The sequence below is a fragment of the Ranitomeya imitator genome, chromosome 3 (assembly GCF_032444005.1).
Source record: "Ranitomeya imitator isolate aRanImi1 chromosome 3, aRanImi1.pri, whole genome shotgun sequence".
In the NCBI taxonomy this organism is placed as follows: Eukaryota; Metazoa; Chordata; class Amphibia; order Anura; family Dendrobatidae; genus Ranitomeya; species Ranitomeya imitator.
In genome coordinates this window covers 11552290-11576185 of record NC_091284.1, presented here as the reverse complement: position 1 = coordinate 11576185, position 23896 = coordinate 11552290, and the positions used below count along the sequence as shown (strand labels likewise).

General features: G+C 50.6%; 1 protein-coding gene across 5 annotated transcripts in view; it reads right to left on the bottom strand.

The window, feature by feature from the left end:
* STXBP5L (syntaxin binding protein 5L) overlaps positions 1-23896 on the bottom strand; it is a 398760-nt gene that overhangs the window by 181818 nt on the left and 193046 nt on the right. For all 5 annotated transcript variants that reach the window (XM_069760483.1, XM_069760479.1, XM_069760480.1 and 2 more), the window contains exons 5-6: positions 13419-13553; positions 5425-5488 (exon numbers count right to left, since the gene is read on the bottom strand). In XM_069760483.1, coding sequence (XP_069616584.1) covers positions 5425-5488; positions 13419-13553 — 199 coding nt within the window. The remainder of the gene's footprint in view (positions 1-5424; positions 5489-13418; positions 13554-23896) is intronic.

The window sequence follows — 23896 nt, the reverse complement described above, 5'->3', positions numbered from 1 at the left end:
ACAATGTCCGTCATCTGCCCGGAGGAATAAGAGATTATCCAGCACAATGTCCGTCATCTGCAGTGGGGGAATAAGAGATTATCCAGCACAATGTTCGTCATCTGCACCGGGGAATAAGAGATTATCCAGCACAATGTCCGTCATCTGCACAGGGGGAATAAGAAATTATCCAGCACAATGTCCGTCATCTGCACAGGGGGAATAAGAAATTATCCAGCACAATGTCTGTCATATGCACCGGGGGAATAAGAGATTATCCAGCACAATGTCCGTCATATGCACCGGGGAATAAGAGATTATCCAGCACAAAGTCCGTCATCTGCACAGGGGGAATAAGAGATTATCCAGCACAATGTCCGTCATCTGCATCGGGGAATAAGAGATTATCTAGCACAATATCCGTCATCTGCCTGGAGGAATAAGAGATTATCCAGCACAATGTCCGTCATCTGCCCGGAGGAATAAGAGATTATCCAGCACAATGTCCGTCATCTGCCCGGAGGAATAAGAGATTATCCAGCACAATGTCCATCATCAGCTCCGGGGAATAAGAGATTATCCAGCACAATGTCCGTCATCTGCATAGGGGGAATAAGCGATTATCCAGCACAATGTCCGTCATCAGCACCGGGGGAATAAGAGATTATCTAGCACAATGTCCGTCATCTGCACAGGAGGAATAAGAGATTATCCAGCACAATGTCCGTCATCTGCACCGGGGAATAAGAGATTATCCAGCACAATGTCCGTCATCTGCCCGGAGGAATAAGAGATTATCCAGCACAATGTCCGTCATCTGCCCGGAGGAATAAGAGATTATCCAGCACAATGTCCGTCATCTGCAGCGGGGGAATAAGAGATTATCCAGCACAATGTCCGTCATCTGCACCGGGGAATAAGAGATTATCCAGCACAATGTCCGTCATCTGCACCGGGGGAATAAAAAATTATCCAGCACAATGTCCGTCGTGTAGCACATACAACTATGCAGCATGAGAGCTCAATGACATCTAATTGTATTACAACTGAAGGTTCAGATGTGCCTGTAATTATGTAGCAATAGTAGAATAGTGCTGCAGCTCTGGAGGTGACTGGAGGATAAAACACTATGTAACAGCAGAATATTAACTGCAGCTCTGGAGGTTACTGCGGCTGACAAAGGTCTGTAGTTTGCAGAGACCCCAACTCTTTTAGGAGAAGAAGATAATACTGATAACGCTGGAGAACAATTTTGAACATAATTTTGGTTGTGGGATTTTTCTGCTGATTTAAAAAAATGTGGTTAGTTTTCTTCTATTACAGCAAGATTTTATCTCTACAGTTTATCTTACTGCGAATGCTCTAGGCTGGATCGAGTGCAGCACTAACACTAGGTGGATGGAGGGCAGCACTAGCACTAGGTGGATCGAGGGCAGCACTAGCACTAGGTGGATCGAGGGCAGCACTAGCACTAGGTGGTTCGAGGGCAGCACTAACACTAGGTGGATCGAGGGCAGCAGTAGCACTAGGTGGATCGAGGGCAGCACTAGCACTAGGTGGATCGAGGGCGTCACTAGCACTAGGTAGATCGAGGGCAGCACTAGCACTAGGTAGATCGAGGGCGTCACTAGCACTAGGTGGATCGAGGGCGTCACTAGCACTAGGTGGATCGAGGGCGTCACTAACACTAGGTGGATCGAGGGCGTCACTAGCACTAGGTGGATCGAGGGCTTCACTAGCACTAGGTGGATCGAGGGCAGCACTAGAACTAGGTGGATCGAAGGCTTCACTAGGACTAGGTGGATCGAGGGCAGCACTAGCACTAGGTGGGTCGGGGGCAGCACTAGCACTAGGTGGATCGAGGGCAGCACTAGCACTAGGTGGATCGAGGGCAGCACCAGCACTAGGTGGATCGAGGGCAGCACTAGAACTAGGTGGATTGAGGGCGTCACTAGCACTAGGTAGATCGAGGGCAGCACTAGCACTAGGTAGATCGAGGGCGTCACTAGCACTAGGTGGATCGAGGGCGTCACTAGCACTAGGTGGATCGAAGGCGTCACTAACACTAGGTGGATCGAGGGCGTCACTAGCACTAGGTGGATCGAGGGCTTCACTAGCACTAGGTGGATCGAGGGCTTCACTAGCACTAGGTGGATCGAGGGCTTCACTAGGACTAGGTAGATCAAGGCCAGCACTAGCACTGAGTGGGTCGGGGGCAGCACTAGCACTAGGCGGATCGAGGGCAGCACTAGCACTAGGTGGATCGAGGGCAGCACTAGCACTAGGTAGATCGAGGGCAGCACTAGTACTAGGTAGATCGAGGGCAGAGCTAGCACTAGGTGGCTCGAGGGCAGCACTAGCACTAGGTGGATCAGGGGCAGCACTAGCACTAGGTGGATCGAGGGCAGCACTAACACAAGGTGATCAGGGCAGCACTAACACTAGGTAGATTGAAGGCAGCACTAGCACTAGGTGGATCGGGGGCAGCACTAGGACTAGGTGGATCGGGGGCAGCACTAGCACTAGGTGGATCGAGGGCAGCACTAGCACTAGGTGGATCAGGGGCAGCACTAACACAAGGTGATCAGGGCAGCACTAGCACTAGGTGGCTCGAGGGCAGCACTAGCACTAGGTGGATCAGGGGCAGCACTAGCACTAGGTGAATCGAGGGCAGCACTAGGACTAGGTGGATCGGGGCAGCACTAACACAAGGTGATCAGGGCAGCACTAACACTAGGTAGATTGAAGGCAGCACTAGCACTAGGTGGATCGGGGGCAGCACTAGGACTAGGTGGATCGGGGGCAGCACTAGCACTAGGTGGATCGAGGGCAGCACTAGAACTAGGTGGATCGGGGGCAGCACTAGCACTAGGTGGATCGGGGGCAGCACTAGCACTAAGTAAATCGAAGGCAGCACTAACACTAAGTGGATCGAGGGCAGCACTAGCACTAGGTGGATCGAGGGCAGCACTAGCAGTAGGGGTATCGAGGGCAACACTAGCACTAGGCGAATCTGGGGCAGCACTAACACAAGGTGATCGGGGCAGCACTAGCACTAGGTAGATCGAAGGCAGCACTAGCACTAGGTGGATCGGGGGCAGCATTAGGACTAGGTGGATCGGGGGCAGCACTAGCACTAGGTGGATCGGGGGCAGCATTAGGACTAGGTAGATCGAGGGCAGAGCTAGCACTAGGTGGATCGAGGGTGTCACTAGCACTAGGTAGATCGAGGGCAGCACTAGCACTAGGTGGATCGAGGGCAGCACTAGCACTAGGTGGATCGGGGGCAGCAGTAGCACTAGGTGGATCGGGGACAGCACTAGGACTAGGTGGATCGGGGGCAGAACTAGCACTAGGTAGATCGAGGGCAGCTCTAGCAGTAGGTGGATTGGGGCAGCACTAGCACTAGGTGGATTGGGGCAGCACTAGCACTAGGTGGATTGGGGCAGCACTAGCACTAGGTGGATCGGGGCAGAACTAGCACTAGGTGGATCGAGGGCAGCACTAGCACTAGGTGGATCGGGGGCAGCACTAGGACTAGGTGGATAACGGGCAGCACTAACACAAGGTGATCGGGGCAGCACTAGCACAAGGTGGATCGGGGGCAGCACTAGGACTAGGTGGATCGGGGGCAGAACTAGCACTAGGTAGATCAAGGGCAGCTCTAGCACTAGGTGGATCGGGGGCAGCACTAGCACTAGGTGGATCGGGGCAGCACTAGCACTAGGTGGATCGGGGGCAGCACTAGCACTAGGTGGATCGGGGCAGCACTAGCACTAGGTGGATCGGGGCAGCACTAGCACTAGGTGGATCGGGGGCAGAACTAGCACTAGGTAGATCGAGGGCAGCTCTAGCACTAGGTGGATTGGGGCAGCACTAGCACTAGGTGGATTGGGGCAGCACTAGCACTAGGTGGATCGGGGCAGAACTAGCACTAGGTGGATCGAGGGCAGCACTAGCACTAGGTGGATCGGGGGCAGCACTAGGACTAGGTGGATCAGGAGCAGCACTAACACAAGGTGATCGGGGCAGCACTAGCACTAGGTGGATCGGGGGCAGCACTAGGACTAGGTGGATCGGGGCAGAACTAGCACTAGGTAGATCGAGGGCAGCTCTAGCACTAGGTGGATTGGGGCAGCACTAGCACTAGGTGGATCGGGGCAGCACTAGCACTAGGTGGATCGGGGCAGCACTAGCACAAGGTGGATTGGGGGCAGCACTAGCACTAGGTGGATCGGGGCAGCACTAGCACTAGGTGGATCGGGGCAGCACTAGCACTAGGTGGATCGGGGCAGCACTAGCACTAGGTGGATCGGGGGCAGAACTAGCACTAGGTAGATCGAGGGCAGCACTAGCACTAGGTGGATCGGGGCAGCACTAGCACAAGGTGGATCGGGGCAGCACTAGCACAAGGTGGATCGGGGGCAGCACTAGCACTAGGTGGATCGGGGCAGCACTAGCACTAGGTGGATCGGGGGCAGCACTAGCACTAGGTGGATCGGGGCAGCACTAGCACTAGGTGGATCGGGGCAGCACTAGCACTAGGTGGATCGGGGGCAGAACTAGCACTAGGTAGATCGAGGGCAGCTCTAGCACTAGGTGGATTGGGGCAGCTCTAGCACTAGGTGAATTGGGGCAGCACTAGCACTAGGTGGATCGGGGCAGCACTAGCACTAGGTGGATCGGGGCAGCACTAGCACAAGGTGGATCGGGGGCAGCACTAGCACTAGGTAGATCACGGGTGAATACATATAGGCTGGTATGTTTGATGGCTCACAGATTCAGCAACTCACCAAAGATGAACATTTCATCGGGCCAATGTCAGAATTCTAAACTAAATACTTGGTTATCATTCACAGACCTTATCAAAGACTTTCTTGGAAATGCACAATTACACAATAAACAGTTACACTGAAATTGTCCAGAAACTGTTGAAGAACTACAAAATGCATGGTTGCAACATGAGCATCAAGGTGCATTTCCTGCCGCCATCTTGTTGACTTTCCTGAAAACCTTGGTGCAGTCAGTGATGAGCAAAGTGAACGATTCCACCTAGATGTGAAGGTCGTGGAGGGACGGTATCAGGGTGGATGGGATGGACATATGATGGCGGACTATTGTTGGAGCATCAGGTGAGATTGTCCACAGACTGAACATTTCAGGAAAAGCGGGAATCGCACATTTCTACCTTACATAACACCTAACTTTCCTACAAAGTAACTTACAGTAACGATATATCCTTTGTATGAACATAAGCAATTTAACTGAACATCACATTCAGGTCATCTTTTGCATTATCTTCCACTGTATGTACATTTTGCACTGGGGTCAATTTGGGACATAGAAGCCAAAAGATAGAGAAATATAGTGTCAGATGTAACGCAACGAAAATTGTGTTCCCCAGTGAGTCCCTGGGGGGTCGCATCATTACAGGGGGCCTCTTACCTTGCCTTCATCTCGCGGGGTGTCACTTAAATGTACAACTGGCCCCGGGTGAGTTTTAGTCGATCTGGAAGAAAAGTGAAGTGAGATAGTAACATCCGGAGGAGTGTGGGAAGAATAGTGCCGCAATCACACCACGACCCTGCGGGCTCTGCTACATCACCGCAGTGAGCGCAGACAATGCTGTGTGCACGGAACCAACCTCTGCCCTGTTCTGAAGCTTTGCAGCAATGTATCAGTGAAAGTAAAAGGAGACTCCTGTACTGTGTGCAAAAGAGAAAAAACCCTCACCCCAGCGACGCCGCAACCCACTACTGCTAACTCTACAGTTCACTGACATGTAAAACGCGTCGCAGACAGAAGCTTTATGTCTCTGAATGGAAGCAAGAAGGTTCCCACTCACTGACAGCAAGCAGAGGATGGGAAAACTGCGAGGAACTGGAACATCAAATCTATGAAAGCCACAAAACTATTGGTGTAAAAGTCCGTTCAGTGAGACGTCAGATCAGGAATCTCCCAGAGGGAATCAGCCAGGATCAGACCGGTCAGTGAGACCATGAGCAGCACTGGTCGGGGGTCTCACTGGGAAGTCTCTTATATGAGAGGTTAAAAAAGGAAACACAAGTACAAGACGTTGTTACAATAAATTACCCCTTAAAGTGACAGGACGGAGCGTCTCCCGACATCCACATCCTCTGCTCCAGCAGCAATTGTCACTCAGCGGTTTATGGGGAGAATCAATGGCGACATTTAGCTTTTCCATTAGGATAGGGATCCAGTGTCCATGATTAGGACTCGGATGATGGAGCAGAAGAGACACAGAGATGAAAGTGCAGCAAAGCATCAGACACAATGGAGAAGTGGCAGCAGGAGCACCGTGAGGCCGGCCAGACACCTGCATCACAGGAAGAAGAGATCCATGGCCAAGGCACTATATGTATACAGCCAGCACAGTGAGCGCAGCTCTGGAGTATATACTGCAGGGAACGGGATTGTGTTCAAAGACTTATTCAAAAAAGAATGCTCTGAACCTCGTCCCAAAGTCTCATTACATTATTTATTCTCTGCAAGATTAGTTGCAAAACTTTTAAGATAAGCAAAACGCCAAGAATGGCGGCCAGTCTGGATTTTAGTATTTCTGTATTTTGGATCTGTAGGGATTAATTTAAAAAAGTGAATTCATTAACTGTTGTAATCTGGAATTGTCACGGTTCACACCGTGCTGCCCACGATATGTCACGGATCCCAACAATGCGTCAGAGATCCCGGCGAGGATAACTTTATCGTCCCCACTGCTCACACCAATTTGTCACGAACCGGGGTTGTTTGGTTGCCCCTGGTTCCTTCTGAAGGGGATTTATCTTTATCCCATTTCCGGTTTAAATCTTGCAACTCTCTGGCGCCCCCCTTTACCCTCAGGTCAGATTAGGTACTGCACGTAGGGTAGTTAGTCACCAGAAAGGCTGGCTGCTATGCCCTGGCAATTGGGCTCGCTGCAGCGAGGGCAATATAACTACTCCCACACAGGCGGGAACAATAATTATCAACGCCGCCGTCGCTACAAAGCCTCCCAACCGCACAGAACAAACTATGCTGCCACCAGCTCCGATTCCACCAAAGGTTAACGGGTCCAGAGCCAACCCAAATCAGTAGCGTAATTCACTTCAGAGAAAACGACAGTTCGTTTATAGAGCAGAGAACAAGCTAGTAAATTATATATTTTACTCCATGAAAAGTTAGGCAGTGTTTACAAAGTATAAAAGATATTACAAAGAAGACAACGTCATGTGTACATTGCAGATTACAAAAAAAATAGAATTAACATTGAATAGAGAACACCTACAGGTCATTCAGATCATTTCATATCAGCATAGCGGCCATGTGCTCAGGAGATACATCCAGGTGCATTAGCACAGCTATGTCGAGGTGTTGTTAGCTAGCTTCCTGGACCAAGACTAAAATACAACTCAGCAGGTATAAGATATGCCCTCTTGTCGTGACATCACTAAGTGGGCTGAGTAATGACATGCACTATATTCTCAGAATTTACGTTTTTAGAGTCCCCAGACAAAGGCATTCCTGGGAGGATAGAGGGGCTGCTGCACCTTGGTCTCCTATTACACTATATAGCAGGGGAGAGGGAGGGTGAGTGGCTTTACTGTTATGATACGGTGACCTTGGAGCAGCATGAAAACTTTCACTGGAGTAGGTGGTCACTATACTGACCGCAAACCTGATCTTAATACCGCAACTAGAAGTAGCCGTGGAGTGTGCCTAACAAAACCTAGACACCTCGACACAGCCGGAGGACTAAATACCCCTAAAGATGGAAATAGGAATACTATCTTGCCTCAGAGCAGAACCCCAAAGGATAGACAGCCCCCCACAAATATTGGCGGTGAGTCGGAGAGGAAAAACATACACAGGCAGCAAAACAGGATTTAGCACACGAGGCTACTCTAGCTAAAATAGGACAGGATAGGAACAGAGTTCTGTGCGGTCAGTATTAAAACCCTTCAAAAATATCCACAGCAGAATATACAAAAACTTCCTCCATCTAACTAAAGACGTAGGAGTGTAAATCTGCAACTCCAGCGAATCCTACATTCAGAGCAGGAATACAATCAAAAACAAGCACACAGCAGTGTGCCACAGAAAAACAAACAGACACTTATCTTTGCTGAAATAGCAGCCAAGCAGGAGAAGCCAGGCAGAGAACACTCATATCCCAAAAGACATTGACAACTGGCAAGGACTAATGAGTCCTGCACGCCTCAATACCCCAGTCAGAACTGCAATTAGCAGATACACCTGTCCAAGACTGCAGCCCAGAAACAACTGCATTACCATCTGCTACCACCAGAGGGAGCTCAAAAGCAGAATTCACGACACTTTACAGGATTGGTCGCCTGCATTTTAAAAGCCACACATTAGTATCAAGTTGCATAGAGTCTCTGCCATAGGGCTTTGCTTGTGGTATGAGCTAATGCAGGGGGGAGAGAGAAGGAGGGTCGAAGCTGCAGTGTGTGTGACATGGTACATTCTAGAACTAATCTCACATTATGACATTTCTTACATTATCGTGACAGGAATATTGGGAGATTTCAGATTATTGGATGGACAAGTAAAGGTCATTATGAGGAAGACTGGCGAGAAACTAGTAGAGAAACGCTGGAATGCAAAAGATAAATCCAGCAAAATGACAACAGTGATAAACTGTACGGTATCCTCCTCACATGGGGGGACCTAGAGGAGGAGAGCACAAGATGCCAGAAGCCAGAGAGAGGAACTGAGCAAAACTCCTAGGCAGGTGTGGAGGCATGGTGCACAACTTCAGCAATAGAAGGGTTTATCTGGTGACCGCCCGTCTCATCCATCATCAGTATCTGGTGACCGCTCATCGCCTCCATCATCAGTATCTGGTGACCGCTCATCGCCTCCATCATCAGTATCTTGTGACCACCCGTCTCCTCCATCATCAGTATCTGGTGACCGCTCATCTCCTCCATCATCAGTATCTGGTGACCGCCCATCACCTCCATCATCAGTATCTGGTGACCGCCCGTCACCTCCATCATCAGTATCTGGTGACCGCCCGTCACCTCCATCATCAGTATCTGGTGACCGCCCATCCCCTACATCATCAGTATCTGGTGACCGCCCATCACCTCCATCATCAGTATCTGGTGATCGCCCGTCACCTCCATCATCAGTATCTGGTGACCGCCCGTCGCCTCCATCATCAGTATCTGGTGACCGCCCGTCCCCTACATCATCAGTATCTGGTGATCGCCCGTCACCTCCATCATCAGTATCTGGTGACCGCCCGTCTCCTCCATCATCAGTATCTGGTGACCGCCCGTCCCCTACATCATCAGTATCTGGTGACCGTCCATCACCTCCATCATCAGTATCTGGTGACCGCCCGTCCCCTCCATCATCAGTATCTGGTGACCGCCCGTCGCCTCCATCATCAGTATCTGGTGACCGCCCGTCACCTCCATCATCAGTATCTGGTGACCGCCTGTCACCTCCATCATCAGTATCTGGTGACCGTCCATCACCTCCATCATCAGTATCTGGTGACTGCCCGTCACCTCCATCATCAGTATCTGGTGACCGCCCGTCACCTCCATCATCAGTATCTGGTGACCGCCCGTCACCTCCATCATCAGTATCTGGTGACCGCCCGTCACCTCCATCATCAGTATCTGGTGAACGCCCGGAGGAGATGATAGAGGAGACGGGCCGTCACCAGATACTGATGGGATTTAATTTTTTCTTTTGTTCAGTCACTTTGCATTTTTTATTGATAAAAATAAATGACTTAAACTTCCATTTTAGTAGAAGATTTTGCACCTACTGAAAACGTGATTCTTTTCCTCTCACTTTCTCTGTTTCTCGTCCTCTCTCGTTACTTACACATGTATATGAGTACAGCACACGAGCAGTGGCGGAGCAGTGACGCCGAGTCTTTATGGAAAGGTCACCAGTGATTTATGTCTTCTTCCATGTGTGACTGCAGTAATTGCGGAGCCAGCAGATTTCTATTAATTTCCTAAATGCCACAACATAAAGCTACCTGGTAAAGGCTGCGGCATGTCACATTAATGGGGTGCAGATTGGGGGACTGAAGATCCTACTTTCATGTTCATTACAGATCGTATGGTGACAAATGTCTCCAATCCTATCAATGTACTTGATGGTGATGGTCATCTGTAAAGAGGGAGAGGAAGGGTGTGCAGCTGCAGGATATCCAAACTGACAATGGCGGGATGTGTAAGCAGCAATCTGATGTGTATCTAGATCTAAATTTTATTTGCTGCTATTCCCCAAATGCTCATCACAGAAGATTCAGCTCACTACGACCAGTGTGTCCTCATAGGATCAGATTGTGATTCCATGAGGAGAGCAGGACTCACAGGCTTTCTCTATAAGTGATAAGGAGACGCAGGACTCACAGGCTTTCTCTATAAGTGATAAGGAGAGCAGGACTCACAGGCTTTCTCTATAAGTGATAAGGAGACACAGGACTCACAGGCTTTCTCCATAAGTGATAAGGTGACACAGGACTCACAGGCTTTCTCTATAAGTGATAAGGAGACGAAGGACTCACAGGCTTTCTCTATAAGTGATAAGGAGAGCAGGACTCACAGGCTTTCTCTATAAGTGATAAGGTGACACAGGACTCACAGGCTTTCTCTATAAGTGATAAGGAGAGCAGGACTCACAGGCTTTCTCTATAAGTGATAAGGAGACGAAGGACTCACAGGCTTTCTCTATAAGTGATAAGGAGACACAGGACTCACAGGCTTTCTCTGTAAGTGATAAGGAGAAGAAGTACTCACAGGCTTTCTCTATAAGTGATAAGGAGACGCAGGACTCACAGGCTTTCTCTATAAGTGATAAGGAGAGCAGGACTCACAGGCTTTCTCTATAAGTGATAAGGAGACGAAGGACTCACAGGCTTTCTCTATAAGTGATAAGGAGACGCAGGACTCACAGGCTTTCTCTGTAAGTGATAAGGAGAGCAGGACTCACAGGCTTTCTCTATAAGTGATAAGGAGATACAGGACTCACAGGCTTTCTCCATAAGTGAGAGGGAGACGCAGGACTCACAGGCTTTCTCTATAAGTGATAAGGAGACGCAGGACTCACAGGCTTTCTCCATAAGTGAGAGGGAGACGCAGGACTCACAGGCTTTCTCTATAAGTGGGAAGGAGGGGCAGGACTCACAGGCTTTCTCCATAAGTGAGAGGGAGAGGCAGGACTCATAGGCTTTTTTCTAAGTGACAAAGAGAGGCAGTACTCACAGGCTTTCTCCATAAGTGAGAGGGAGACACAGGATTCACAGGATTTATAAGTGATAAGGAGAGGCAGTACTCACAGGCTTTCTCCATAATTGAGAGGGAGACGCAGGACTCATAGGCTTTCTCCATAAGTGGGAAGGAGGGGCAGGACTCACAGGCTTTCTCCATAAGTGAGAGGGAGAGGCAGGACTCACAGGCTTTATAAGTGATAAGGAGAGGCATGACTCACAGGCTTTCTCTATAAGTGGGAGGGAGAGGCAGGACTCACAGGCTTTCTATAAATGGGAGAAGCAGGACTCACAGGCTTTCTCTATAAGTGGGATGGAGTGCAGGACTCACAAGCTTTCTCTATAAGTGGGAGGCAGTGCAGGACTTAAAGGCTTTCTCTATAAGTGATAAGGAGACACAGTACTCACAGGCTTTCTCTATAAGTGGGTGGGAGAAGCAGGACTCACAGGCTTTTCCTATAAGTGGCATGGAGAAGCATGATTCACAGGCTTTCTCTATAAGTGGGAGGGAGACGCAGAACTCACAGGCTTTCTCTATAAGTGGGAGGGAGAAGAAGGACTCACAGGCTTTCTCTATAAGTGGGTGGGAGAAGCAGGACTCACAGGCTTTTCCTATAAGTGGCATGGAGAAGCATGACTCACAGGCTTTCTCTATAAGTGGGAGGGAGACGCAGAACTCACAGGCTTTCTCTATAAGTGGGAGGGAGAAGAAGGACTCACAGGCTTTCTGAATAAGTGATAAGGAGACACAGGAATCACAGATTCTATAAGTGGGTGGGAGAAGCATGACTCAAAGGCTTTCTCTGTAAGTGGGAGGGAGAAGCAGGACTCACAGGCTTTCGCTATAAGTGGGAGGGAGAAGCAGGACTCACAGACTTTCTGCATAAGTAGGTGGGAGAAGAAGGACTCACAGGCTTTCTGCAAAAGTAGGTGGGAGAAGAAGGACTCACAGGCTTTCTGTATAAGTGATAAGGAGACACAGGAATCACAGATTCTCTCCACAAGTGGGAGGGAGAGCAGGAAATTAAATTAACAAAGGAGCTGATAATTGCCCACACTGATACATTGAAACAAACCCTCAGTAGGACTAGCTTAGAACAAGCATTCATTTAGATAAAAACAAGATTGTTTTCCACTCACTGACAAAAAGCCGGGATATTGAATACCGTAATTAAAGCCGCATACTGTAAGCTTATGACCATCTAGCCACTATGACATCACAGACACATGGGGGGAAGATTGTGTGAAGTGATGGCCTCACATGGAAGTTATGGAAAAAGACAACTGAAAGCTCAAGAGCAAGATTGTCTTCATTGCTTCTATGGGGAGCGTGCTCGAATACCTCTATATACTAACCTCTCAGGTCATCAGATTGGGGTTACATGGAAGCAGGATCCCCCTTATTAGGCTATGTGCACACGTTGCGGTTTTTACTGCGGATCCGCAGCAGTTTTCCATGCGGTGTACAGTACCATGTTAACCTATGGAAAACAAAAACCGCTGTGTACATGCTGCGGAAAAAAAAACGCGCGGAAACGCTGTGGTTTATTTTCCGCAGCATATAAATTCTTTGTGTGGAATCCGCAGCGGTTTAACACCTGCTCCATATTAAAAAAACGCAGGTGTAAGTAGAATCCGCACAAAAACCGCAGAAAAACCGCAGGAAAAACGCAGTGATTTTGCCCTGCGGATTTATCAAAATCAGTGCGGAAAAATCCGCACACCTGGACGCAGCGTGGGCACATACCCTCACAGATCTGTATGGTTCTAAGCATTCTAGAGAATAGACAGTAAATATTCAGGATGAAAAATCCCTTTAAGCTTGGCTGCCTTTAGACTGTACAAATCCTCTAGAGCGTGTTTCCAGTCAGTATTCACTGGGGATTGGACACTGTGTCTATCAGCAGCGTCCTGATGTTACAGCATAGTGGATGCATAAACGGACATGTGGCGCATCTTTATAGACCGCAGCATGTCTACTTATCTTGCTCAGACGCTCAGTCTCCGCAAGATAATTATCACAGTCCAATGTAAAGGACGCAGTCAATGAACACAGGCGGAATCACCGAGCGTACAAAGCGCGGCCAATACTGACCCGGGAAACAAACCCTTAACAAATGGTGATCCATTAATTAAATAACTGACCCAGAATCCAGTGATGAGGGACAATTGTACTCACAGTTCTATCGCCTTGTTCCACATGACCACGTATCCGGACAGAACGAAGGATAAAATATTTACAATATGCGTGTTTCCTCTCTCCGTCCCGACATACAGCCACTTACTCTGGAAAGGCAGATGGCAGCAGGTGATCCTGAAACAGACGATGAAGAAAGTCACATCAGCACATACCCAGCACTATACACACAGAGCCGGACACGTCACCCCACAGCTGTCTGATAGTCATCCCCAATGCTGTACACCCAACACAAGACAATCGAAAACACAAAGTCTGAGAGTCTGCGAAGACCACAGCATATCTTCTGAACGGTGTACTTTACTGATCGTGTAGTGTATTATTCTCCAGAGCTGCACTCACTATTCAGCTGGTGCAGTCACTGTGTACATGTATTACATTACTGATCCTGAGTTACCTCCTGTATTATACCCCAGAGCTGCACTCACTATTCTGCTGGTGCAGTCACTATGTACATGCATTAATGATCCTGAGTTACATCCTGTATTATACCCCAGAGCTGCACTCACTATTCTGCTGGTGCAGTCACTAGGTACATACATTACTGATCCTGAGTTACCTCCTGTATTATACCCCAGAGCTGCACTCACTATTCTGCTGGTGCAGTCACTGTGTACATACATTACATTACTGATCCTGAGTTACATCCTGTATTATACTCCAGAGCTGCACTCACTATTCTGCTGGTGCAGTCACTAGGTACATACATTACATTACTGATCCTGAGTTACCTCCTGTATTATACCCCAGAGCTGCACTCACTATTCTGCTGGTGCAGTCACTAGGTACATACATTACATTACTGATCCTGAGTTACCTCCTGTATTATACCCCAGAGCTGCACTCACTATTCTGCTGGTGCAGTCACTGTGTACATACATTACTGATCCTGAGTTACATCCTGTATTATACCCCAGAGCTGCACTCACTATTCTGCTGGTGCAGTCACTATGTACATACATTACTGATCCTGAGTTACATCCTGTATTATACCCCAGAGCTGCACTCACTATTCTGCTGGTGCAGTCACTGTGTACATTACATTACTGATCCTGAGTTACATCCTGTATTATGCTCCAGAGCTGCACTCACTATTCTGCTGGTGCAGTCACTGTGTACATACATTACTGATCCTGAGTTATATCCTGTATTATACTCCAGAGCTGCACTCACTATTCTGCTGGTGCAGTCACTGTGTACATACATTACTGATCCTGAGTTACATCCTGTATTATACCCCAGAGCTGCACTCACTATTCTGCTGGTGCAGTCACTGTGTACATTACATTACATTACTGATCCTGAGTTACGTCCTGTATTATACTCCAGAGCTGCACTCACTATTCTGCTGGTGCAGTCACTGTGTACATACATTACATTACTGATCCTGAGTTACCTCCTGTATTATACTCCAGAGCTGCACTCACTATTCTGCTGGTGCAGTTACTGTGTACATTACATTACATTACTGATCCTGAGTTACGTCCTGTATTATACTCCAGAGCTGCACTCACTATTCTGCTGGTGCAGTCACTGTGTACATACATTACTGATCCTGAGTCCCATCCTGTATTATACTCCAGAGCTGCACTCACTATTCTGCAGGTGCAGTCACTGTGTACATACATTACATTACTGATCCTGAGTTACCTCCTGTATTATACTCCAGAGCTGCACTCACTATTCTGCTGGTGCAGTCACTGTGTACATTACATTACTGATCCTGAGTCCCATCCTGTATTATACTCCAGAGCTGCACTCACTATTCTGCTGGTGCAGTCACTGTGTACATACATTACATTACTGATCCTGAGTTACATCCTGTATTATACCCTAGAGCTGCACTCACTATTCTGCTGGTGCAGTCACTGTGTACATTACATTACATTACTGATCCTGAGTCCCATCCTGTATTATACTCCAGAGCTGCACTCACTATTCTGCTGGTGCAGTCACTGTGTACATACATTACTGATCCTGAGTCCCATCCTGTATTATACTCCAGAGCTGCACTCACTATTCTGCTGGTGCAGTCACTGTGTACATACATTACATTACTGATCCTGAGTTACATCCTGTATTATACTCCAGAGCTGCACTCACTATTCTGCTGGTGCAGTCACTGTGTACATACATTACTGATCCTGAGTCCCATCCTGTATTATACTCCAGAGCTGCACTCACTATTCTGCTGGTGCAGTCACTGTGTACATACATTACATTACTGATCCTGAGTTACATCCTGTATGATACTCCAGAGCTGCACTCACTATTCTGCTGGTGCAGTCACTGTGTACATACATTACATTACTGATCCTGAGTTACATCCTGTATTATACTCCAGAGCTGCACTCACTATTCTGCTGGTGCAGTCACTGTGTACATACATTACTGATCCTGAGTCCCATCCTGTATTATACTCCAGAGCTGCACTCACTATTCTGCTGGTGCAGTCACTGTGTACATACATTACATTACTGATCCTGAGTTACATCCTGTATTATACTCCAGAGCTGCACTCACTATTCTGCTGGTGCAGTCACTGTGTACATACATTACTGATCCTGAGTCCCATCCTGTATTATACTCCAGAGCTGCACTCACTATTCTGCTGGTGCAGTCACTGTGTACATACATTACATTACTGATCCTGAGTTACATCCTGTATGATACTCCAGAGCTGCACTCACTATTCTGCTGGTGCAGTCACTGTGTACATACATTACATTACTGATCCTGAGTTACATCCTGTATTATACTCCAGAGCTGCACTCACTATTCTGCTGGTGCAGTCACTGTGTACATACATTACTGATCCTGAGTCCCATCCTGTATTATACTCCAGAGCTGCACTCACTATTCTGCTGGTGCAGTCACTGTGTACATACATTACATTACTGATCCTGAGTTACATCCTGTATTATACTCCAGAGCTGCACTCACTATTCTGCTGGTGCAGTCACTGTGTACATACATTACATTACTGATCCTGAGCTACCTCCTGTACCCTGTTACCTGTATGTTCTGAGGGTCGGCCATTTGCTTGCTTGGTACCCCTCTTTCCCACTTTATATGACTAGGGAAGGCCATCCCTCTTGGTAGCACTGTGCTGCCTGCGGGAGCTGTGGTCTTTGCCTGCGCTGCACCAGTATTAGAATTGTAGGAACACAAAGACTTTGTGCAGCTGAGTGACCGGCACTGAGCCTCCGCAGCGACTGCCATCATCATGGCCCAGTCCCATATATACAGTACACAGAAGGGCCCTGGATGCCGTCAGTCATCTGCCTGCAGTCTGTACAGGGGATGGAGGCAGCCTCTCAGTTTCCTTGCTGTCACACCAAGATCTGGGCTTGTGGCCAGGAAATCAAAGTGGAGAGACCGGAGGTAATGGTAACGTGCCGATGACCTCATTATGCGGAACGGTGCAGCACACAAAAACAAGAGGCCACAAATCAGCAGATCTGGGCCTAGGCCCCATGGACCCAGCAACAGTCCACAAATCAGCAGATCTGGACCCAGGCCCCATGGATTCAGCATCAGGCCACGAATCAGCAGATCTGGGCCCAGGCCCCATGGATCCAGCATCAGTCCACAAATCAGCAGATCTGGGCCCAGACCCCATGGATCCAGCAACAGTCCACAAATCAGCAGATCTGGGCCCAGACCCCATGGATTCAGCATCAGGCCACGAATCAGCAGATCTGGGCCCAGGCCCCATGGACCCAGCAACAGTCCACAAATCAGCAGATCTGGGCCCAGACCCCATGGATTCAGCATCAGGCCACGAATCAGCAGATCTGGGCCCAGGCCCCATGGATCCAGCATCAGTCCACAAATCAGCAGATCTGGGCCCAGACCCCATGGATCCAGCAACAGTCCACAAATCAGCAGATCTGGGCCCAGACCCCATGGACCCAGCAACAGTCCACAAATCAGCAGATCTGGGCCCAGACCCCGTGGATCCAGCATCAGTCCTCAAATGAGGAGATCTGGGCCCAGACCCCGTGGATCCAGCATCAGTCCTCAAATGAGCAGATCTGGGCCCAGACCCCGTGGATCCAGCATCAGTCCACAAATCAGCAGATCTGGGCCCAGACCCCATGGATCCAGCATCAGTCCACAAATCAGCAGATCTTGGCCCAGACCCCATGGATCCAGCATCAGTCCTCAAATGAGCAGATCTGGGCCCAGACCCCATGGATCCAGCAACAGTCCACAAATCAGCAGATCTGGGCCCAGACACCATGGATCCAGCAACAGTCCACAAATCAGCAGATCTGGGCCCAGACCCCATGGATCCAGCATCAGTCCACAAATGAGCAGATCTGGGCCCAGACCCTGTGGATCCAGCATCAGTCCACAAATCATCAGATCTGGGCCCAGACCCCATGGATTCAGCATCAGTCCACAAATCAGCAGATCTGGGCCCAGGTCCCATGGACCCAGCATCAGTCCACAAATCAGCAGATCTGGGCCCAGACCCCATGGATCCAGCATCAGTCCACAAATCAGCAGATCTGGGCCCAGGCCCCATGGATCCAGCATCAGTCCACAAATCAGCAGATCTGGGCCCAGACCCCATGGATCCAGCAACAGTCCACAAATCAGCAGATCTGGGCCCAGACCCCATGGATCCAGCATCAGTCCACAAATGAGCAGATCTGGGCCCAGATCCCGTGGATCCAGCATCAGTCCACAAATCAGCAGATCTGGACCCAGACCCCATGGATCCAGCATCAGTCCACAAATCAGCAGATCTGGACCCACACCCCATGGATCCAGCATCAGTCCACAAATCAGCAGATCTGGGCCCAGGCCCCATGGATCCAGCATCAGTTCACAAATCAGCAGATCTGGGCCCAGGCCCCATGGATCCAGCAACAGTCCACAAGTCAGCAGATCTGGGCCCACACCCCATGGATCCAGCATCAGTCCACAAATCAGCAGATCTGGGCCTAGGCCCCATGGACCAAGCATCAGTCCACAAATCAGCAGATCTGGGCCTAGGCCCCATGGACCCAGCATCAGTCCACAAATCAGCAGATCTGGGCCTAGGCCCCATGGATCCAGCATCAGTCCACAAATCAGCAGATCAGGGCCTAGGCCCCATGGACCCAGCATCAGTCCACAAATCAGCAGATCTGGGCCTAGGCCCCATGGATCCAGCATCAGTCCACAAATCAGCAGATCTGGGCCCCGGCCCCATGAATCCAGCAACAGTCCACAAATCAGCAGATCTGGGCCCACACCCCATGGATCCAGCATCAGTTCACAAATCAGCAGACCTGGGCCCAGGCCCCATGGATCCAGCAACAGTCCACAAATCAGCAGATCTGGGCCCACACCCCATGGATCCAGCATCAGTCCACAAATGAGCAGATCTGGGCCCAGACCCCGTGGATCCAGCATCGGTCCACAAATCAGCAGATCTGGGCCCAGAGCCCGTGGATCCAGCATCAGTCCACAAATCAGCAGATCTGGGCCCAGGCCCCATGGATTCAGCATCAGTCCACAAATCAGCAGATCTGGGCCCAGACCCCATGGATCCAGCATCAGTCCACAAATCAGCAGATCTTGGCCCAGACCCCATGGATCCAGCATCAGTCCTCAAATGAGCAGATCTGGGCCCAGACCCCATGGATCCAGCAACAGTCCACAAATCAGCAGATCTGGGCCCAGACACCATGGATCCAGCAACAGTCCACAAATCAGCAGATCTGGGCCCAGACCCCATGGATCCAGCATCAGTCCACAAATGAGCAGATCTGGGCCCAGACCCCGTGGATCCAGCATCAGTCCACAAATCAGCAGATCTGGGCCCAGACCCCATGGATTCAGCATCAGTCCACAAATCAGCAGATCTGGGCCCAGGTCCCATGGACCCAGCATCAGTCCACAAATCAGCAGATCTGGGCCCAGACCCCATGGATCCAGCATCAGTCCACAAATCAGCAGATCTGGGCCCAGGCCCCATGGATCCAGCATCAGTCCACAAATCAGCAGATCTGGGCCCAGACCCCATGGATCCAGCAACAGTCCACAAATCAGCAGATCTGGGCCCAGACCCCATGGATCCAGCATCAGTCCACAAATGAGCAGATCTGGGCCCAGATCCCGTGGATCCAGCATCAGTCCACAAATCAGCAGATCTGGACCCAGACCCCATGGATCCAGCATCAGTCCACAAATCAGCAGATCTGGACCCACACCCCATGGATACAGCATCAGTCCACAAATCAGCAGATCTGGGCCCAGGCCCCATGGATCCAGCATCAGTTCACAAATCAGCAGATCTGGGCCCAGGCCCCATGGATCCAGCAACAGTCCACAAGTCAGCAGATCTGGGCCCACACCCCATGGATCCAGCATCAGTCCACAAATCAGCAGATCTGGGCCTAGGCCCCATGGACCAAGCATCAGTCCACAAATCAGCAGATCTGGGCCTAGGCCCCATGGACCCAGCATCAGTCCACAAATCAGCAGATCTGGGCCTAGGCCCCATGGATCCAGCATCAGTCCACAAATCAGCAGATCAGGGCCTAGGCCCCATGGACCCAGCATCAGTCCACAAATCAGCAGATCTGGGCCTAGGCCCCATGGATCCAGCATCAGTCCACAAATCAGCAGATCTGGGCCCCGGCCCCATGAATCCAGCAACAGTCCACAAATCAGCAGATCTGGGCCCACACCCCATGGATCCAGCATCAGTTCACAAATCAGCAGACCTGGGCCCAGGCCCCATGGATCCAGCAACAGTCCACAAATCAGCAGATCTGGGCCCACACCCCATGGATCCAGCATCAGTCCACAAATGAGCAGATCTGGGCCCAGACCCCGTGGATCCAGCATCGGTCCACAAATCAGCAGATCTGGGCCCAGAGCCCGTGGATCCAGCATCAGTCCACAAATCAGCAGATCTGGGCCCAGGCCCCATGGATTCAGTATCAGTCCACAAATCAGCAGATCTGGGCCCAGAACCCATGGATCCAGCATCAGTCCACAAATCAGCAGATCTAGGCCCAGGCCCCATGGATCCAGCATCAGTCCTCAAATGAGCAGATCTGGGCCCAGACCCCATGGATCCAGCAACAGTCCACAAATCAGCAGATCTGGGCCCAGACCCCATGGATTCAGCATCAGTCCACAAATCAGCAGATCTGGGCCCAGGCCCCATGGATTCAGTATCAGTCCACAAATCAGCAGATCTGGGCCCAGAGCCCGTGGATCCAGCATCAGTCCACAAATCAGCAGATGTGGGCCCAGGCCCCATGGATCCAGCATCAGTCCACAAATCAGCAGATCTAGGCCCAGGCCCCATGGATCCTACATCAGTCCACAAATCAGCAGATCTAGGCCCAGACCCCGTGGATCCAGCATCAGTCCACAAATCAGCAGATCTGGGCCCAGACCCCGTGGATCCAGCATCAGTCCACAAATCAGCAGATCTGGGCCCAGACCCCGTGGATCCAGCATCAGTTCACAAATCAACAGATCTGGGCCCAGGCCCCATGGATTCAGTATCAGTCCACAAATCAGCAGATCTGGGCCCAGAGCCCGTGGATCCAGCATCAGTCCACAAATCAGCAGATGTGGGCCCAGGCCCCATGGATCCAGCAACAGTCCACAAATCAGCAGATCTGGGCCCAGACCCCATGGATTCAGCATCAGTCCACAAATCAGCAGATCTGGGCCCAGGCCCCATGGATTCAGTATCAGTCCACAAATCAGCAGATCTGGGCCCAGAGCCCGTGGATCCAGCATCAGTCCACAAATCAGCAGATGTGGGCCCAGGCCCCATGGATCCAGCATCAGTCCACAAATCAGCAGATCTAGGCCCAGGCCCCATGGATCCTACATCAGTCCACAAATCAGCAGATCTAGGCCCAGACCCCGTGGATCCAGCATCAGTCCACAAATCAGCAGATCTGGGCCCAGACCCCGTGGATCCAGCATCAGTCCACAAATCAGCAGATCTGGGCCCAGACCCCGTGGATCCAGCATCAGTTCACAAATCAACAGATCTGGGCCCAGAACCCATGGATGCAGCAACAGTCCACAAATCAGCAGACCTGGGCCCAGACCCCATGGATCCAGCATCAGTCCACAAATGAGCAGATCTGGGCCCACACGCCATGGATCCAGCATCAGTCCTCAAATCAGCAGATCCGGGCCAAGAACCCGTGGATTCAGCATCAGTCCACAAATCAGGAGATCTGGGCCCAGGCCCCATGGATCCGGCATCAGTCCACAAATCAGCAGATCTAGGCCCAGGCCCCATGGATCCAGCATCAATCCACAAATCAGCAGATCCGGGCCAAGAACCCATGGATCCAGCATCAGTCCACAAATCAGCAGATCTGGGCCTAGGCCCCATGGATCCAGCATCAGTCCACAAATCAGCAGATCTGGGCCTAGGCCCCATGGACCCAGCATCAGTCCACAAATCAGCAGATCTGGGCCTAGGCCCCATGGATCCAGCATCAGTCCACAAATCAGCAGATCTGGACCCCGGCCCCATGAATCCAGCAACAGTCCACAAATCAGCAGATCTGGGCCCACACCCCATGGATCCAGCATCAGTCCACAAATCAGCAGACCTGGGCCCAGGCCCCATGGATCCAGCAACAGTCCACAAATCAGCAGATCTGGGCCCACACCCCATGGATCCAGCATCAGTCCACAAATGAGCAGATCTGGGCCCAGACCCCGTGGATCCAGCATCGGTCCACAAATCAGCAGATCTGGGCCCAGAGCCCGTGGATCCAGCATCAGTCCACAAATCAGCAGATCTGGGCCCAGGCCCAATGGATTCAGCATCAGTCCACAAATCAGCAGATCTGGGCCCAGGCCCCATGGATTCAGTATCAGTCCACAAATCAGCAGATCTGGGCCCAGAACCCATGGATGCAGCATCAGTCCACAAATCAGCAGATCTGGGCCCAGGCCCCATGGATCCAGCATCAGTCCACAAATCAGCAGATCTAGGCCCAGGCCCCATGGATCCAGCATCAGTCCTCAAATGAGCAGATCTGGGCCCAGACCCCATGGATTCAGCAACAGTCCACAAATCAGCAGATCTGGGCCCAGACCCCATGGATTCAGCATCAGTCCACAAATCAGCAGATCTGGGCCCAGGCCCCATGGATTCAGTATCAGTCCACAAATCAGCAGATCTGGGCCCAGAGCCCGTGGATCCAGCATCAGTCCACAAATCAGCAGATGTGGGCCCAGGCCCCATGGATCCAGCATCAGTCCACAAATCAGCAGATCTAGGCCCAGGCCCCATGGATCCTACATCAGTCCACAAATCAGCAGATCTAGGCCCAGACCCCGTGGATCCAGCATCAGTCCACAAATCAGCAGATCTGGGCCCAGACCCCGTGGATCCAGCATCAGTCCACAAATCAGCAGATCTGGGCCCAGACCCCGTGGATCCAGCATCAGTTCACAAATCAACAGATCTGGGCCCAGAACCCATGGATGCAGCAACAGTCCACAAATCAGCAGACCTGGGCCCAGACCCCATGGATCCAGCATCAGTCCACAAATGAGCAGATCTGGGCCCACACGCCATGGATCCAGCATCAGTCCGCAAATCAGCAGATCCGGGCCAAGAACCCGTGGATTCAGCATCAGTCCACAAATCAGGAGATCTGGGCCCAGGCCCCATGGATCCAGCATCAGTCCACAAATCAGCAGATCTAGGCCCAGGCCCCATGGATCCAGCATCAATCCACAAATCAGCAGATCCGGGCCAAGAACCCGTGGATTCAGCATCAGTCCACAAATGAGCAGATCTGGGCCCAGGCCCCATGAATTCAGCATCAGTCTACAAATCAGCAGATCTTGGCCCATAACCGTGGATCCAGCATCAGTCCACAAATGAGCAGATCTGGGCCCAGACCCCGTGGATCCAGCATCAGTCCACAAATGAGCAGATCTGGGCCCAGAACCTGTGGATCCAGAATCAGTCCACATACCTGCTGCCGCTAATAATGGTTAGAGCAGGTGCGGCGGATGGGAGTATTCATCTGCGGCTCCTCCACTGTAAATAATAATAAAAAAATGGAGTGGGTTCCCCTGCATTTTTGATAACCAGCCAGGCAAAATACACAGCTGGGGGCTGCAACCCTCAACTGTCAGCCTCAGCAAGACTAGTTACCAAGCATAGAGGGGTCCCCACGCCATATTTTTTAATTATTTAAATAAATAATTTAAAACAACGGCATGGAGTCCCCCCCATTTTTGACAACCAGCCTTGCTAAAGCAGACAGCTGGGGGCTGATATTCTCAGGCTGGTAAGGGGCCATGGATATTGGCCTCCACAAGCCTAAAAATAGCAGCCCGCGGCCGCCCAGAAAAGGTGCATCTATTAGATACACCAATTCTGGTGCTTTGCCCGGCTCTTCCCACTTGCCCTGTAGCGGTGGCAAGTGGGGGTTGATGTCACCTTTGTATTG